Source organism: Peromyscus californicus, unplaced genomic scaffold, assembly GCF_007827085.1.
Source record: "Peromyscus californicus insignis strain IS unplaced genomic scaffold, ASM782708v3 Scaffold_22__1_contigs__length_63687245, whole genome shotgun sequence".
Classification (NCBI taxonomy): domain Eukaryota; kingdom Metazoa; phylum Chordata; class Mammalia; order Rodentia; family Cricetidae; genus Peromyscus; species Peromyscus californicus.
In genome coordinates, this window is record NW_026294525.1 from 26,384,253 (window position 1) to 26,402,189 (window position 17,937).

Consider the following 17,937-nt stretch of genomic DNA (forward strand, 5'->3'; position numbering starts at 1 on the left):
CCACAGCAGCCTTGGGTTGGAGTCTTACTCCGTGGTCAGTAAGTGCTCCAGAAACTGAGATGGGGACCACAGTTCTGATCTCAGAGCGGGGCCATCTTGGGAATCTTATCTCATTTTTGTTCCTGGCTTCTGGAAAACAGCTTATGGTTTTATCTCTCTGTTTCTTCTGAAGCTCCCAAATTCTGATCATCCTCAACTCTGCGAGGATGACACATGTACAGATTATTGGCACAGAGACATACTGACTGCTGAGCCTAAGTCTTGGCAAATCAGGTTGTCTAAAATCAAGTTTCTGTTGCCATAGATTTTATTATTTTTTTTTTCTAGGCAAGTCTTGCAAGTGAGTCACTGGGCTGGATATTGTAATGGAGCCAAAGATTAGTAACTGATGTTTTCTTCCATCGGCTTAAAGCCAGCCCGAGAGATAAGACTGTATGAATAACTGGTATAAAGTTGACGATGGTAGGATTATTGAGCCTCACCCTACCCTTGGGTGTAGGCTTTAGAACATAAACTTTATCATTCCTTGTTTAATTTGAAATTCTTTTCTAGCTTCTGTGCAGGTCTATAATACCACAGCCTGTGTGAAGGGACCCCTGCCACCTGTGTCCCTGTACCAAATCGCCCTCTCTTGTCCATGGACCTCTGACCCTCCCTGTAAGATCTTTACAGTATAATTTTACAAGGAAGTTTGATAACTTTACCTAGAATGCTAGCTTGCTCTTTTTCCCCACCCCATCCCCCGTCTCTACTGTGTGTTCCGATCCAGTCTTTGCCCTTCTGAACCATGACCTCTCATACCTGGCTCCTTCCCACTACCTCTCTTTGATAGCCCCGTGGGCCTCTGAATCTCCACAGATCTGGACTTTCCAGCAGCCATTCTTGACTCTTCCCCATGTTCCCACAGAACCTTACAGCTCTCTATTCCAACAGCTTTAAAACAGTGGACGGCGTTTCCACATTTATTCACCCTCCCAAGCAAGGCTTTCAGTAGCCAGTCTTTGTCCTGTGTATCCCCAGCCCACAGTCCAGCACATGGGACTGGAAAAGCTACTTCATTTGTGGAAGCCCCAGTCACCTATACCTTCAGAGAGCTGAGTCAGAGCTAATCAACCACTGTGAGACTGTGGTAGTGACCAGTGGGTTGGAGAGGGCTGGGGGTGGGGCGGATTTCAGTTAACCCTGGAAGCCGTATTGTTTTATATGTTTAGAGGTCTGCAGCAGCAGAAGATGCAAGAGATAGATAGACTGGGGAAGGAGAAAGTCCCCAGGACAGGGCGGTCATCCTGGTGCTTATGGACAGGATGTTGAATCGGTCACTAGGAAGCCGTGGGCGACCTTTGAAAGAGCAGTTGAAAGGCAGTGAATTTGGGAGCAAAGTACAGCACCAGAGGTGTGACCCACGTCTTCTTAGGGAATTGGAGAAGCATGGTTTCAGTTGGAGCTAGAAGTCACGTGGTTCCCTTAAGAGAGGTGCCGGAGGCTTGGTGGAAATGTGGCTCCACTGTATTGTTAGTCCTCTGGTGGGAAAGATGACTTCAGCTGATAATCTTGTGCCCAGTGCTTGTCAATTTAGTTAGGTTGACTTTTCAAAGGACATAATACAATTGAATCCATTCCTCCTTCTTAATGTGTTTGGCATTCAATAGGCTTGGAGTTTTCATCTTTAGGGGAAAATGCTCGAAACAAGGGCTTAAATCCCTTATTAAGAAATAGAGAGGAGCAAAGACAGAAATATGAGATTGAGAGAATGGAAATTATGAACAAAGCAGGCTGGTTAATGTGCCCTGTTGGACTTGATGTCTTCCAGTAATTCCTTCATACACAATGATTCCAATGAGGGTAACCTTGAGAGGGAAGTCAGGGGCTGGAAAAGTGAAACATCCTTGCTTTTCAGTGCTCTTTCAGATAGGTAAAGCAGACTGAGTCCCTTCCCCCATTTTTAATGGTTACCAACACACAAAAGACAGACCAGGGAGCCCAGACCTTCAGATGATCCGGGCCTGAACAAAGTACCATGGATTGTTTTAACAAAGGCTTTTTGTTTTGTTTTTGTGTCCGCAGCCAGTCTGCTGTCTCAGCAATTCTATTTTCACTACTGATAAAGTAACTCGAGTGGCCTCTGTGATTCAGTCACAGTGGTAGAAAAATGCTACATTGAAGGTCCCTAGATAAGGGCTGCCGTGGCTCCCCGTACAGCCAAGGCTCTGGTGTTGGCTGAGAATCTCGGCAGGCTACTTGATATTGCATGACCTCGCTGCTGGTGCTCCTCAGCTGCCTAGATAGCTGTCCCGATTCTAATGTGAAAGGAGGTTGCCTCCACTGTGACTTCTCTGGCTGTGCTTGGCTAGGACTCCTGACTTTCACACGCTCACATTATTCATCATGGGCGCCAGGCCGAAGCCTTCCACCCTCCTTTCAATCAGATTCCGTTCTGCAAACCTTCTTAAATTAATTTGGGAATGTGAAGAGAAGAGGTTGTAAAAGTTGGCCTTCTGTGATGGCAGATGACATTTTAATAGCAGTGCTTTTGATGATGTGATTTAAAAAAAAAAAAAAAGAAAAGCCGAGGATTAGTGGCTTAGGTATTGGTATTTACTTACTAAGGTCCCTTGCCCACCTCATTAACTATAATGGGAGACATTAATCAAAATGGCTTCACAAAGCTCCTTTATTTCCACATATTTTCTCATATATGGAATCTGAATTTACAATTACATATGGATATATATGTACATGCATACACACATAAGTATATGTGTATATACAATTATTTGTATGCCTGAAATGGCCTGTGGTGTTTAATGTCAGTGAGGGTGATATTGGTCCCAGCACATAAGATAAACAGTGTGTGCTAACACATTAGTCAGCAAATTTACTTCCTTCCATTGGACAGTTGAGCCGATGACCAGCTAGCAATGTGCTCTCTCTCTGCGACCTCCACCTTCCCTGTCTTTGTCTGTATTTTGCTGAAAGCCGTGTATACATTGAAATGAGAAGTCACTTGGAATTGGGTAAAAATATGTTTTGGCCTGCCTCTCTTAGCAGAAAAAAACCTGTCTATTTGAATGGTGCCATTCTATCATTTCCTCTCCTATTTTATTCCTCCCCCACCCCCACCCCAAACTGACTCGGGTGCTTTCTCTGGAAATTTAGTTTTCCTGGGACATCTGATCTGGCTGGCCAGAAAGCTTCTGGGAATTAACCATGATGCAGTTAGCTTTTTCATTTTAGCATCTAGGTGGTTGGTGTGCTGGGTTTTCCACACACGATGATGACACGGACTAATTTTAGTCCAGTGTTTCAGAGGGTTCAGTCCTTGGCTGGATAGCAGCATTTTTTTTTTTTTCCTTAGGCCAGTAGTAATGCTGAGAATTTTGGTGACGGCACTTGGAGCAGGCTGCTCACCTCACAGTTTAGAGAGACAGGGAGAAAGAACAAGGCTGGGAAACAAGCTGTGTCCTTCAAGGGGACATCCCCAGTGACCTGCTTCCTCCGGTCAGGCCCCATCTTCCATAATCTCTGTCACCTAAACTGTCCATTCAGTTACAAACCCACCAATGGATTATTAACCTGTTGATCAAGTCAGAGCCCCCATGATCCTGTCATTTTCTTAAGGCCCCACTTCCGAACCCTGTCTGGGGACTAGTCCTTCAACACATGAGTCTTTGGGGACATTTCATTTCCAACCTCTAACAGTCCTCCTGGAATTCCACTGAGGCTCCATTCTTTGAGTAGATAACCTGACTGAGCACTGAATGTCCTCTTCCCACCTGTTCAATCTCCAGTCTCCTCTTACTCTAAGCTTTGAAAGGGCTCATTTACCGGGAGGTCGTTAAATTCTGTATTGATCCTTATCCCAACCTATGCCCTTACCACCCCTGAAATGTGATTTGTCCTTAAACACTAATGACTTAGACTATCAACCAGACAGACAGGCCATATGCCTTGGGTAAACTAAGGCAGAAAGTATGGCCAAGGATAGCGTGTAATGAGTGATGGGACCAGCACCTCTGTTGTGGTTACATTCATTACCCTTTTTAGGGTCCACTACCAAGTGAATCAGGAAGTCTTTCATTCACTTTATAACTCACAAGGTACCTTCCATGCATCTATGCTGAATGAGTTCACTTAGGGCTTAGAGATCTGAGAAAGACTTTGATATTGCCATTTAGAACATGGAAAACCACCGGAGAAATTGGAACTCAAATGTCACATGATCTGACTCATTGTTGTTAAATGCCTCCATTTTAGCCCTGCGTTGGAAAGTTTGTAGTTAGGGGAAGCAGTTTTCAGGTAAGGAATGGTAATAGCTTGCAGGAAGCTGCCTCTGCATTTGGAGTTGAACCTGAGACAGTCAAATACAAGTTAAGACTACCACACATTGTAAGGACATCTTGGCATGTAAAACACCTTTGTAAATAGCAAAAATTAAAGCTTTTCCTGAAACAAAACAGTGAGGAAATCAAAGTAGATATCGGATACAATGGCCGTCCTCCCACAGCGATCTGTAGCCCGTCAGCCGAATTCAGCTCCATCCTGTCGTCTCGCTAAGTTACTGTCTTCTGAGAGACTTAATGAAGCTAAGCTCACCCTCGCTCCTTTTGGGACTTTAAAAAATGGTGTGTGTGTGTGTGTGTGTGTGTGTGTGTGTGTACAATCTTGCCACCCTCTTCCCTTTTAAAATAATTTCTTACATTGAAATATGCATAAAGTCTCCAACTATAAAAATTCTATTGTCTTCTTGGCGCGGGAGGGGGGTGGGGTGGGGGTGGGGGAGTCCCTGCTTGATACCTCCTCCAAGTAGGGGAGATCTCATTTACTTTTGCTCTCAACTAAGTGGTATCATCCCAATCACCTTTAATTTTGTAGGCAGTTATCTGCCTCTGAACCTTACTCTCCTGTGGTGGTCCTTGGGCTGGCATCATGAGCATCACCGGGGGCTTGTTAGAAATGAAAGTTCTTAGGCCATGCTCCAGACCTGACAGTGCCTTAATGAGCCCTCCTGGGGATTCCAAGGTGCCTTCATCTGGAGAAATACTGTCCAAGTTAGGGAAACTTACTTAATTAAACAGCTGAGTTTTAAGTAGCTTGAAGATTGGAACAAAACCCGCCACCCGGCAGCAATGACTTGAGGGCCCGGCCTTTTGTGTCTCTGCCTACATACTCTGTTTTCCTCTTAAGTTAACCTGGCCTCATATGTGGAAGAAGAACATTCAGAGGTGCTGTGGGATGTTCTGTATGGCAAATGTGTTGCTCTGATTGGTCAATAAATAAAATACTGATTGGCTAGGGGCTAGGCAGGAAGTATAGGCGGGACAAGGAGGAGAATAAAGCTGGGAAGTGGAAGGCTGAGTCAGAGAGACACTGCCAGCCGCCACGATGAGAAACAGCATGTGAAGATGCCGGTAAGCCACGAGCCATGTGGCAAGGTATAGATTAATAGAAATGGATTAATTTAAGCTGTAAGAACAGTTAGCAAGAAGCCTGCTACGGCCATACAGTTTGTAAGCAATATAAGTCTCTGTGTTTACTTGGTTGGATCTGAGCGGCTGTGGGACTGGCAGGTGAGAGAGATTTGTCCTGACTTTGGGCCAGGCAGGAAAACTCTAGCTACACAGAGGTTTCCTAAGAAATGGGTCAAGGTGTTGTGGGGATGGCCTATCACATAGAAATGATGACCTGAGTTCCGATCTCCAGCACATAGGTAAGAAGCCAGGCTCAGGGTTACACATGTGTAATCCCAGTATTGGGGAGGCAGAGATGGGAGGGCCTTGCTGATTAGCCAGTCTGGTCAAACTGGTTTAGTGGGAGGATTTGTCTCAAAGTTTTAAGGTGAAATGATTGAGGAAGACACTTGTCAACTTTCAGCCTCCATGTGCACATAAATGTAGACACACACACACACACACACACACACACACACACACACACAGAGAGAGAGAGAGAGAGAGAGAGAGAGAGAGAGAGAGAGAGAGAGAGAGAGAAAGAGAGAGCGCCCTCCCACCTGTCAGCAGAATGACAGACCCCATGCTGTGACCTGCCTTCCCTGCACTTTGCTCTTGGAGCACAGCCCTGGCTGACTCCTCCCCTCTTCAGACACTGTAAGACTCATTCCTGTCCCGAGTCCCCTACCTTCTCGACACTTGGGCCACAGTTGCCTTCACTCAGATTGGCTTGACTTTCTTCCCCTAATATTAGACAAATCTTACTCTGTCAGCTGGGACACTGGGACACCAGGGACAGACCCTCCCTGTTAGAAACTTCTGGAAAGGCTTGGGCTGGACTGTTAAAGCCACACGTTTGCTTTGTCCTTTTGTGTTTTATGTTGCTTTGGATGCTGAGGATCAGTGAAGTGACGGTTGGTGAGAAACTGGTCTCTGCATCGAATGCACACGCATTGCAGGAGAGCTCTGATTTGAGTACTTGGAATGCACCCATGTGCTTTGACGCCATTGTTGAATATCCCTGCATAACTGCATAACAACTCTTACTTGAAAGTGAGGAAAAGAATGACCATTAGTCCAACAGTGAACCCAAAGGATATGTTCATCTAAATTCTTAGCATTTCAAATTTCCATCATGTTATCTAGAAAAACATACCAATGGACAAGCTTCATGTTACAGTCACTGAATGAGTGAGTCACTTGAACATGCTAGCACGTCCATAGGCTCTTAATCATCTTCGAGTTTGTTGATGCTCGAAGACAATTTAAACAAATGGAAGTTAAGTACTTTAAAGGATTTTTGGAAAATCCTAATGTATTTTTGGCAAATGCATTATCCGTAAGTGGCATATGGAATCAGTTAGATCTCCTTCTCTTTTCCAGTCTTGTCAAACCCAATAAATGAATGAAGTGAGAGGTCAATTTAAAAATTGTACTTTGTGTTGATTTTCGTTAAGGAAACATGTTTTTGAATACTGACAAAGCATGGTATTTAAGTGCAGTCAGTTTTTCCTATGTGCTTCCCTGAAAGCTCCAAACTAAATTATTTTAGCTACATCATACCTGGCATAGTGTTGGGCTGGGATTGATTTTGTTCTAGACTGAAATGCCTGTAGCCTGTGTGTTCTCAGTTCTCCTGGACTGAGAGGAAGATGTACTGGCCCTAGACCTTGCCATTCTTCATCTGATGGAAAATAACTGGGTTAGAAATATAGAAACCGGGGCTGGAGCAATGGCTCAGGGGTTAAGGGCACTGACTGTTCTTCCAGAGGACCCGGGTTCAATTCCCAGCACCCACATGGCAGCTCACAACTGTCTGTAACTCTAGTTCCAGGAGATCTGACATCCTTATACATACATGCAGGCAAAACACCAATGTACATTAAATGAAATTCAAAAAGAAATGAAAAAGAAATACAGAAACCTGGACTAAGAGAAACTTTGCACCTGGGTTTCCTGATATAGGAGACAGATGAAATACACACTCTCCATTAATTCACACACAATTATTTTAAACACAAATCAAGTAATGACAGTAAAGGGCTTTCTGTTTTTTAAAAATGTCCGGAGTATTGGCTTTAAAAAACCAGCGATCTGAAAAAAAATGAACGTTTTCGCTGCTGGCTCCTGGTAGGGTGTTTTCACTGAAGCAGTATGCTATGGCCATCATCCTTGTAATTAACTCTGGAAATGGAGTCCTCCCAAAGTTTTATGACCTTTAATTCTAGTAAGAGGGCTATGAAAGATTTAATACTGTTAAAGAGAAACTCCATTCAAATGTTAAACTGTGGCGTGTCTAGAACCCTGTGCTGCTGTGGAATCCAGGATTGTGCTTTTGACCCGAGCGTCTTCGACTTCCCAAGGAATACATCCTCATTTGAACTGTCCCTACTCCACTGGCCTGGAAAATGATAAGCTGGAAAGCTTACTGGCTCCTTTCGGTCTTTTGGTTGCAAATTCTTCTTTTGTCATCCCTTTGTCTTTCTCACTTGGTTTAGCAAGTCAGTAGACTCATGTGTGTGTGTGTGTGTGTGTGTGTGTGTGTGTGTGTGTGTGTGTGTGTGTGTTCTTTCAGTACTCACCCACTCGTATTACAGTATTCTCAGAGAATAGAAAAGCAATCCCATTTTATTCCCAAGATGCATTTGATTTCTGTTTCCTCTTCTTTCCTATAACACCCGGCATCTTCTTTGAGGGAGGTTATCCTTTCTAATTCAGTACCAGAGATTGAACCTATGCCCTTGTGAATGAGGGGCAAATGTTGTACCACTGAGCTCCATCTTCAGTCCGGAGTCATAGGCGTTTGCTGTCTGTCGAAGTTAAACACTTTCTCTCAGACTATTTCCAAATCATTGTAAAAAGTCAAGAAATATATATATATTTTTAATTTTAAAAAATAGTTTATTTATGTTTACTCTATGTGCATTGGTGTTTTGCCTGTATGCATATCTGTGTGAGGGTGTCAGATCTTGGAGTTGTAGACAGTTATGAGCTGCCATGTGGGTGCTGGGAGTTGAACCCAGGTCCTCTGGAAGAGAAGTCAGTGTGCTTAACCACTGAGCCATCTCTCCAGCCCCAAGAAACATTTAAAAAATGTTTCTTGGATGTTTTCCTGTACGTATGTCAGTGTGCCGTGTGCATGCCCGGAGCCTGAGGAGTTGCAGATGGTTGTGAGATGCCCTACGGGTGCTGGGAATCAAACTTGGATCTCCGGGCAAGTAGCCACTGCTCTTAACTGTGGGGCCATCTCTCCAGACCCTAAGAAACATTGTAATGCAGAGTGGACCTTCTTTCATGAGCTTTGTCAAGACAGAGAAGCATGGCTCTCACCTTAGAACGGGAGAGAGTTTATTCTGTAGCCGACACAAGTAACCATGGCCTGCGGGATAAATACCGCGTTTTAATGTGAAAACAATTTCATGAAGGTTTTTAAATTAAATTAAACGTATTCCTATTACTGATATGGGGGTGGGGGGGCCTGGGTGCTGCAGCATGCATGTGGAGGGCAGAAGACCTTTGTGGAGTAGGTTCTCTTTTGCCGCCTTTACATGCATGCACTCTGAGGATTGAACTCCGGTCGCCAGACTTGTATTATTGGGAAGTGAGAGTCTTGACCCACTGAGCCATCTGGCCAGCCCTTTATGGAATTTTTCTAAGCAACAGAACAAAGAAAGTTATAAATCAAGGCTCCCCGCCCCCCGCCCCGCGCGCGCAAATACATTGGTGGGTACATCAGGTAGGTGAGTGACACAAATTAGGGAAATCTGTTCTAGCCTGAGATGCTATCTGATGACATTCTTAGCCTCTGTGTTGGTGGAAGTTAGGGGACTCTTTGTACATTCCAAAAAGACTTACTGAATAGTGACAAGGCTGTTTGGTCCCATGTAGAGGTGGGCAATATGGCTAATGAGAACACCAGAGATGGCCCAAGATGATATTCTAGCTCTCCATAGTCAACTTTATAAAATGCTTGACACAGGTATGGGTGTCCCTCCTCTTCCCCCGAATCTCAGTCACAGATGAAATATATGAGAAAGAAATTACTTAGGGTGAGTTATAGACATCAGTGGTAAATACCATGCGTTGTTCCAGGTCTCACGGGTGACTTCTTTCCATTCAAACTCTACCATGGTTTGTCTGGACTTCATATAGCTGTGTGGTCTGAACTGAATCCTGGTGTTTTAAGGTCGTAGTTGGTGGGAATAAGGTGCTGAGGGCAAGTACAGCTGTGCTACCTTTCTCTTCTGAGTTACCAAAGGCTACCCCCATGTTTTCTGTTAAAAGCCAGAGTTCTGATGGTAACTCACAAGGCTCTGCACTGCCGTCCCCTCCTTCCTGCCAAACCTCATCTCCCTCCTTCTGCTCTTCTCACTTAGTCTGATCCACCTTTATCTCTAGTTCTTTCTCAAGGACATAGAAGCCATCCTTTCTCAGATGGCACCTTTCCCCGAAGCCTGGACTGCATCTGTATCATCAACCCCATCATCTCCTCATCCCTCCTCTGCCTTATTTTCTTTCTTTTCATCATTTCAGATCTTATAACAGCAATTTACTGTTTTCTGCGCACGTCAGAACATAGGCTCTGTAGACTCGAGGCTTTTCTGTTCACTGCGCATGTCAGAACATGGACTCTGTGGACTTGAGTCTTTGCTGTTCACTGCGGAAATCTCCTTTGCACGTAACAGTGCTTGGCAGGTGGTAGACGCTTAAGAATTGTTTGTTGAATTAAGAGGTACATGGAGTAGGGATGCTGTGCCCTGGAGTCCTCAAACCTAGGAGGAGAGAAAGTCTTAGGGGCTGAAGACTTCCTGCAGCCATGGTTTTGCTTCTTTGGCAATAATTGCCCATGTTCTTTCGTAAGCTTCTGTCTGTTCTTTCAAAAGGGCATAAACTGAGTTTTTGTACCATGTGAGGCACAGTAGGACCTAAGAATGCATGAGATATGGCTTCTTTTTTTAAAGACCCTAAAAGCCGAGAAGGAAGGGAAGAAGTATATTAATGAAGATGGAGGTGGCTACAGTAGTTTGGGAGTACAAGGCAAGTGTCCCGAGAAATAAGTCCTGAAGGAACAGAGTCGCCACTGTGACACTGACAATTCACGATAGCACAGGTGTGTGTGTGTGTGTGTGTGTGCCGTGCCCAGCTTTTTGTATTTTTGCTGGGGATCCAAGCCCAGGTTTGCCTCCTCCTTGCAGTAGATTCTGTTGGCATTTCTAAGTTAAATTCATGAGCTGGTTAGACGGCCATCTTGTGGATGACCTTCCTCTTTCCTTCTGTGTTTCAAAATTTGGCTTACTGGAAATGTTTGCACTTGGTCCTTATGCTAAAGAACTTTGTTTTCCTTCATGACAGGAAGGAGGAGGGGAGATTGTGTAGTTGGGGAAACAGAGACCGCCACAGCGATGCCTATCCAAGCAGTCCTTCGAGGACAATAGCTTAGTTTTAGCCTTCATTTCTATTTCAAGGGTGTGTGCTGCCGATGGGTCTGCTGTTACGTTTAGGATCGTGTTTCTATCTTGTAGTTGCTGGTAAAACCTGGCTGTAAATTAGGTACTGTCTTGCAGTGAAGTTGCTCTCGTTGTGTTTGAAGAGTCTTGGTTTATTCCTGGTGGTTTGTTCCACTCATGTCTCATTCTGCACACAATGCATTCAGTTTTAATGAACAAAGCCATGGTTTTAGAAGCCAAGATCTATTGCAAGCTGATAAAGGAAATTCGCCTACATTTCCCCTAGAGTTGGAAGAAGTAACACTGGAATTTTGTGAGTTTACTTTATTTCAGAACTTGGATAAGAGGGGAAAAAAATGGTCATCTGCCAATTCCTAAACTTACGTTAGTGTTTGTTGGACCTCAGTGTACACATTTCTCTGATATGAATGACATGGTAGGAAAAACATGTACTGTTTTTCACTCTGGGTGACTGAGGTACCACACCTGGAATTACAGAATTCGTGGTTGCTAACCTTTGATGGTTTTTAGAAGTACTTTGGGCTTTTAATATTTAACGTGTGCCAATCATTTTAGTTGTGTTTAGTATTCTTAACCATTTCTCCCAAGATAAGAACTAATATCACCCTTAGAATGGGCTAGCCCAGGAGTCCCTACTTCCAAGGGAAAGAAGTCTTATATTTCAAATACAATCTTACATGTTATCCATACATAAACACAATTTAATGTCTTTTTCTTTCTTTGTTTGTTTATTTGTTTGTTTGTTTTGAAGCATGGTCTGTCTTGGTTAGCCCAGGCTGGCCTTGAACTTTTGTTCTTCTGGCTTCCACCTCCCAACTGCCAGGATTACTGGTGTGTGCCACCATACCAATTCAGACTCTTCACATGCTTGATTAGAGTGGCCAGAAAAGATGATTGTGGATGAAAGAGTTTAGTTGAAAGGCTTTGGGGTCTAATCTTCATTCTCCTTTATTTGTCAGATATTAGAAAAGCCTGCATTGCGGAGGCTCATAGCTGTGGATGGTAGTCGTTTGTGGTGGTTCGTCTTGCATGGTTTGCCCCATCCTTTAGAAGACTCAGTGACACAGAGATGATTGGAATGGTCCATTTCTAGGGCCATGGGAAAGTGATTTTAGCAGCACGTTAAGTGCCGAACCCACTGGGGTGTGTTAAGATACGGCATGTAAAACTCTTGAATTGAGTGTTAACCACTTTTAGCCTTCCCTTAATGTAGGGATTTAAAGAAAACCAAATCAAATATTCAAGAGCCCCAGAGATCTCCAGAGAATACCATTTGAAAGCTACTCTTCATGTTTTCTCTAACATTATCTCAGTAGAATGAGGGTATAGATCATTTATATTTATCTCAGAGAAATTGATAAATGTTGGGAAGTTATGAAAATATTTCTCCAGCTAAAGGGCTACATTGCATGAGTGAATTTTCATTTATACACTCACGACAAATAAATATATAAATAAATCTAATTTTAAAAATAGTTTGGCTTCTGGAAGCTTCAGACACTTGAAGATTGCACTCTAAAAAGTGTTATGAATACTTGCCAGCCGTTAAGTGACTGAAGTTGTTACTTAGCTATCTCATAGTGTTCATTTTCCAGTTACCTTGACATTTTCAGAGTGCTTAGTGACTGCTGTTAGGAACTTTTTTTCTTTTTTAAATCTGATACATAGTTCTGAATTAGAAACTTCCTCCATCCACTCCCATGGCAAGGAAGAAGACTGAGGACTTTTATTTTCTCTTCCCAAACAACAACAACCACCACCTCATGATTTTATCTCTTACTGAAGTAACTGTCGTCCTCTGGTGTGGGGGACCCACCCCCACCTTTTTTCCCCAGGGTGCTCTTGAGGAGTGAGGGATAAGAGATTTAGATAGAAATATAGAGGGGAGAGACAGATAGAAACACAGGATAGCCTCGGGAGGGCCTGGATCCTTATCCACCAGCCCCTTCTGTCTCTTCCAAAGGACTATTTATAGAAATGCCAAGAGGTGGAGCAAAAGACCTCCCCTTAGCACAGCCAAGTGCAGACCCTTCCAAACACCTGGTGACTACCCATGAGGTCAACCCATCCCCTTATGCAGCCCTTCTGGGTAAAGCAAGCTCAGATCTCACTAGGAAACCTCTGTGGGCTCTCACACTCTAGTGAGAGACATAGGTTCTGTGTTGACACAGGAGCTGTGGAGAGGCCTTTGTTTGGTTCTGTGCTTTTAGGGGTATGGTTTTAAAAAGCCCTGTAAAGAGAAAACTTTTAGAAAAGCACATTCTTTTGCTGCTTTAGAAAGTTGGTTTTTAAGGGAACCACATTACAGCTCCCCTTGCCTGGCACATGCCCCTCTAATGAGTCTGGGTAATAACTGGAAAAGCTCCTGGTGCTTTCCCATACGCTAGCCCCTATAATGAGAGTCCTTCCTACACTTGTGTCCCTTGTGACCCCAGCCTCTTGCCAGTCAAGGCACACGGAGCTGTTATTGTCCATGCTGCCGCCAGGCATTCCTCTGTGGACCGGCAGATATCTCGGGCCGGCGCATAGCTTCCTATGAAGTTCCACACAGCAAATTTGATATCAAAATTAAATTGCAGGCCAAGTGATACAGCACCTGCTTAGCATCTTCAGGGCTGTGAGTTTCACTTCCAGGGCTCTGTGCTCTCCTCCCCCTCCTTCCCCTCCCCCCACCCCACCTCCCTGTAAAGCGATAGTATCCCCGTCATGACATGATCTCTCATGTCACTTGTGCTAAGTCCTGGAAACAGGCATGGCTTGGCCGTCACTTGTGTTTTTGGGTTTGGAAAAGCTGTTATAATCAGTAGTTCTGTGACAATTACAGCACAGTAATGAAGGCCCTGGGGTAACATTCTGAGTTCACTGCTTCCTTGCCTAGCATACTGAACATGTGTTTTAATTATGCTAACCTTCAACTTCCTGCGAACAGAGTTGCTGACAAGCGTTTACTGCGTAGGGTAAGGGTGGTGGTGCGCTCCGACGATCCACTTACAGTGCATCGATGCGATATTTAGCGCCCTTAATAACCCTTAATCACTTACATCATTATTTCAAGATCCTGTTTTGCTTGGGAAAATATTCCTGGATAAGTTAAGTCAAGTGGGCCCTGGCCATTCTGCTTTCTAATGACTTCTTCTTGCCCTCCCTGCCTGTTCTCTCTGCAGAATGTGACAAGCTGCGGCGTGATGGATGCCGAAGCTCTCAGTACTATTCTCAGGGACCCACCTTCGCAGCCAGCTCCAGCTCATGCGACAATTATCAAGATGAGGATGCAGAAACAGACCAAAAGGTGAGGCTCGCTGCAGCATGGGCATCTGCATTGCGCCCTGTAGCAGAGGAGGGCTGATAGACTCAGAAGGCACCCTTCCTTCCAGCTGAGTCTTGTCCTGAGTTCGTCACGTGGTTTTGACAAAAGTACCCTGACTCCTGTGTGATCTCCTGCAGACGGGGAGATGGGTGGAGAGCCCACCAGCTCTCAATACTGTGTTTGCAATTTATCCTCAAGCAGAAAATTGTTCTGGTTTTTACATAAAAGGGAGGCGAGGCCAGGATCCAAGAAATACACAAAAGCAGTGTTTGCTCTGTATATTTGTACATTTTGAATATCTATTGGTTAGCAAAAGATGTCTTTCGAAAATGGTTTGGTTTTCATATGACCAGGAGCTCGGTCACCTCTCAGAGAGCTCTGCTCTAGTCAGCGATGCCTCAGCAATCTTAAAATGGCCCCAGAAGACTGTTTCTGAGCGGGGGGGGGGGGGGGGGGGGGGGGGGGGAGTTCTGCATAGGCCCCAGTCTGAGGGATTACGGACATGGCATACAGTTCTGGTGAGAGTCCCATCACGGCAGATGTAGTGACAGGAAGAAGGTGCCAGAGAACAGGTCACATCTCATAACAGGATACAAGAGAAGAGTTGGTGGGTTCAACAACAAGCTACCTTAGTTCCCTTCAAGGGCACACCCCGAATGACCTGTGAACCTCCCGGTAGCCTTCCTGTTTGACAATTGCACCCCAAAATTGCCCTTTTAGGACGAGGCTTGCAGGCATGGGCCCTAGAGGCATAAACCATCTATCTATCTGTTCAAGCCCATAGCAAAAAGTAAAAGCCACTGGTTCAAAAGCGGCGTGTGGCGATAGGCCAGGTGTGTAAGGAATGCCTTTACTTGTTTTTGTTCCACTGGCCAGTTCACCTGGTGACTCTGTGCACCTCTGGGTTCCTTCTTCTCATGCTGCCTCTCGCAAGGCACACAAACCACATCGGAGAGTAGACCCCCCCTCCATTCTAAATACACGAGAGAGAGAGAATAAAGTCTGTGGAGAGTTGTATTTATTTTCAGTATACCATTTTCATTTTATTACGTGACGTGGACAGACAGTGGGATTAATTAAAGTAAGATTTGGGGATTGGGTTTGGCTCACTTTTTTGAAGATTTATTTTTATTGTTTTACTTTATATGCGGCTGGAGCATATATAAATATACAACATGCCGATGCCTTAGAGGCCAGATGTCGGATCCCATGGCCTTCTTCCCTACCTGGATACTGGACTTTTTTTTTTTTTTTAATTTTTTTCATTTGTTTATTTTTTTGTATTTCCTAAAGGATATGTTCTCATGCTAGGCTCGTCTTTTTGATAAGGCATACAAAAATGGTTACTTACTATTATATAATGGGACAAACAGTCATTTCAAAATTGATCTGTGCTTGACTATCAATAACTCTTCTTCTTCATTGGCATGAGTAAGGAAAATTAATGAGATCTGAATTGCTAATTAACGTAGTTTATGATGATGAGCTCACAGGGAGTTGGTGACAGACACCGAGAGACCAGACAGTCGGCTACTTACTGCAGTCACCCAGGGAGGAAAGCATGCCCGGGGACAGGGACAGAGGAGGCAGTGGTGGAGGCTCTAGGCTTGGTTCTAAACTGTGTCCTGTGGGATCTGCTGAGGTTAAAGAAAGCAAGTGAGGATGAGTCCGTATTTTCTTCATCCTGATCCTTCGAGACGCTCGTTACAAATTCATCACTGGTTCTCGTGGTTAAAAGAGAGTCTAGCCCATCGGCCCCGCCCTTTCCGCGTCTGCGCGCCTCTCTCCCTGGTTCCTATTTTGTGGCCCATCGTCCTGTCCACTTCTGTGTCTTCCTTCAGCTGTGCTGGTGTTCCTCCCCCTGTCATGGGACCAGCAAAATCGCACCCCCAGTTTGACCCGGGCTTCCTCCTGCTTTGCAGCCTAATTAGCTCCACAGGCCGGAGAGAAACACCAGGGCACGGGGGCTGCACTGCTGACGGGGGACCCTAAGCCAGCTCTAGCGTGCCAACTCATCTGCTTCTTCTGCTGCTCTCTCAAGTTGTAGTCCCGCCGGCTCACGCCTCCAAACCCTGCATGCCCCGTGTCTGGTAGAGCCTCTGGAAAACCAAAGCAATCAGAAGGCCACTTTTCCACAAACCACGTGACTGCCCTGCTTGCACCTGTTCCTGTGTACGCTTGCCCTGTCCTGCCACCACAATGGGTAAACGGTTGCTAGTCCTTTTCTCTCCCGTTCTATCCCAAGTGCCCAGTTTAGAGCCTGGCATGCAGTACGCACTCAACGTCTTCCCCGTGGAATGAATAAGGCCAGCCTCTAGGGAACATCAGATGTGCAGTTTACCCCTCCCTCTTTGGCCTGATGGGTTCTTTCTTGCACCATAGCCATCATTATACGAACACATTGAGTTTTCTTTCATCTTGAAGGAAGCTTCTTTTGACCTTTCATCTCCCTCCAATTCCACCAGATTTTCCTTTCCTCGTTATTTCTCCCAGGAACTGTCTAGACTTACTGTCTCCAGCTGCCTGTCTTTACGGTTTCCTCTGGAGCCCTCCAAACCTCTAGCCCTAGCTCACTACTGAATCTGCCCTCATGCCCAGGGGTCCCTTCCATGGTACCACGCTGGTAGCTCTCAGAGTTCATCTTTTCTTCTCGGCTGCATTTGCCATCATTTGTGAATCTTCTTAGAGTAGTTACTTAGCTTCCACTGCACCCCGCTCCTTCTGGGTTCCCTTGTCTCTTATTTGTATGACTTCCTAGTCATGGATACCCCTTTTCTTCCATCTGTCTAAATCAACACCGTAGGCTCAGATCATGTGCCTGTTCTTCCCTGTAACAGATTCATGCCTTGGGGGAATATCAGTGAATCCCCCTAGTTCTAAATCCCAATCATGGAGGTTTTCTAAATTTCAGTTTTGTTTTGTTTTGTTTTAAGGCAGACTCTCACATTGTAGACCAGGTTGACCTGGAACTCATAATGTATCTGAATCCATGATGATCCTACTGCTTTAGTCTCTAAGTACTGATTACAGGTGTGGGCTACCTTGCCCAGCTTTAAATACCAATTTCTTGCCTGAACTTAAACATTTATCTGTTGACTGCCCATCTTCCCTTACCACAGATTTATTTGTCCAAGTCCAAGTCTGTGATTCTCAGAACCCTCTTAAAAACACAGCAAAAGAAACCAAGTCACCATAGCTTTCTCCATCTCAGTGAACCCACTCCATCCCACCTGCTGTTTCAACCAGAGACATGAGGCACGTTTCGTTATTTTGTCTACCACTGCCAGAAATTCCTGCTTGATTACTAACTTTTAAACTGCCTTTAAAAAATCTCAAATGTGGGCATCCTGCAATGGTCAGGATGTGTGTCGATGAGAGTAGGTATAAAGCAGGTTAGATGTGAGGTGGTGAGGACCAGAACAGGTTTGAGGTGGCAGCTCTGTGTGTACTGAGTTGACTCAGAGTGGGAACAGGAAGAGTAGAGAGAGAGAGAGTCAAGGAGTTTGACTTGTGTGTGGATAGTAAGAAGTCAATCAAATTTGATTTTATAATTTAGGTGATATATCACATCTGACCCAGAAGAGAGGGAATGTTTTTACAGGCCTGTCTCATGGAGAGTGGGCAGGGTGGTCTCCAGTGCTTGAAACTGTTCCAGAGCAAAAGGAAGAGCTCAGTTCTTTTTCTAAAGATTTATTTATTTTTAATGCATGGGTAG

The 17,937-nt window shown here is 44.7% G+C and overlaps 1 protein-coding gene across 9 annotated transcripts in view; it reads left to right on the forward strand.

The window, feature by feature from the left end:
- Nhsl1 (NHS like 1) overlaps positions 1–17,937 on the forward strand; it is a 230,131-nt gene that overhangs the window by 180,645 nt on the left and 31,549 nt on the right. For all 9 annotated transcript variants that reach the window (XM_052751117.1, XM_052751113.1, XM_052751115.1 and 6 more), the window contains exon 3: positions 14,080–14,204. In XM_052751117.1, the coding sequence (XP_052607077.1) occupies positions 14,080–14,204 (125 nt within the window). The remainder of the gene's footprint in view (positions 1–14,079; positions 14,205–17,937) is intronic.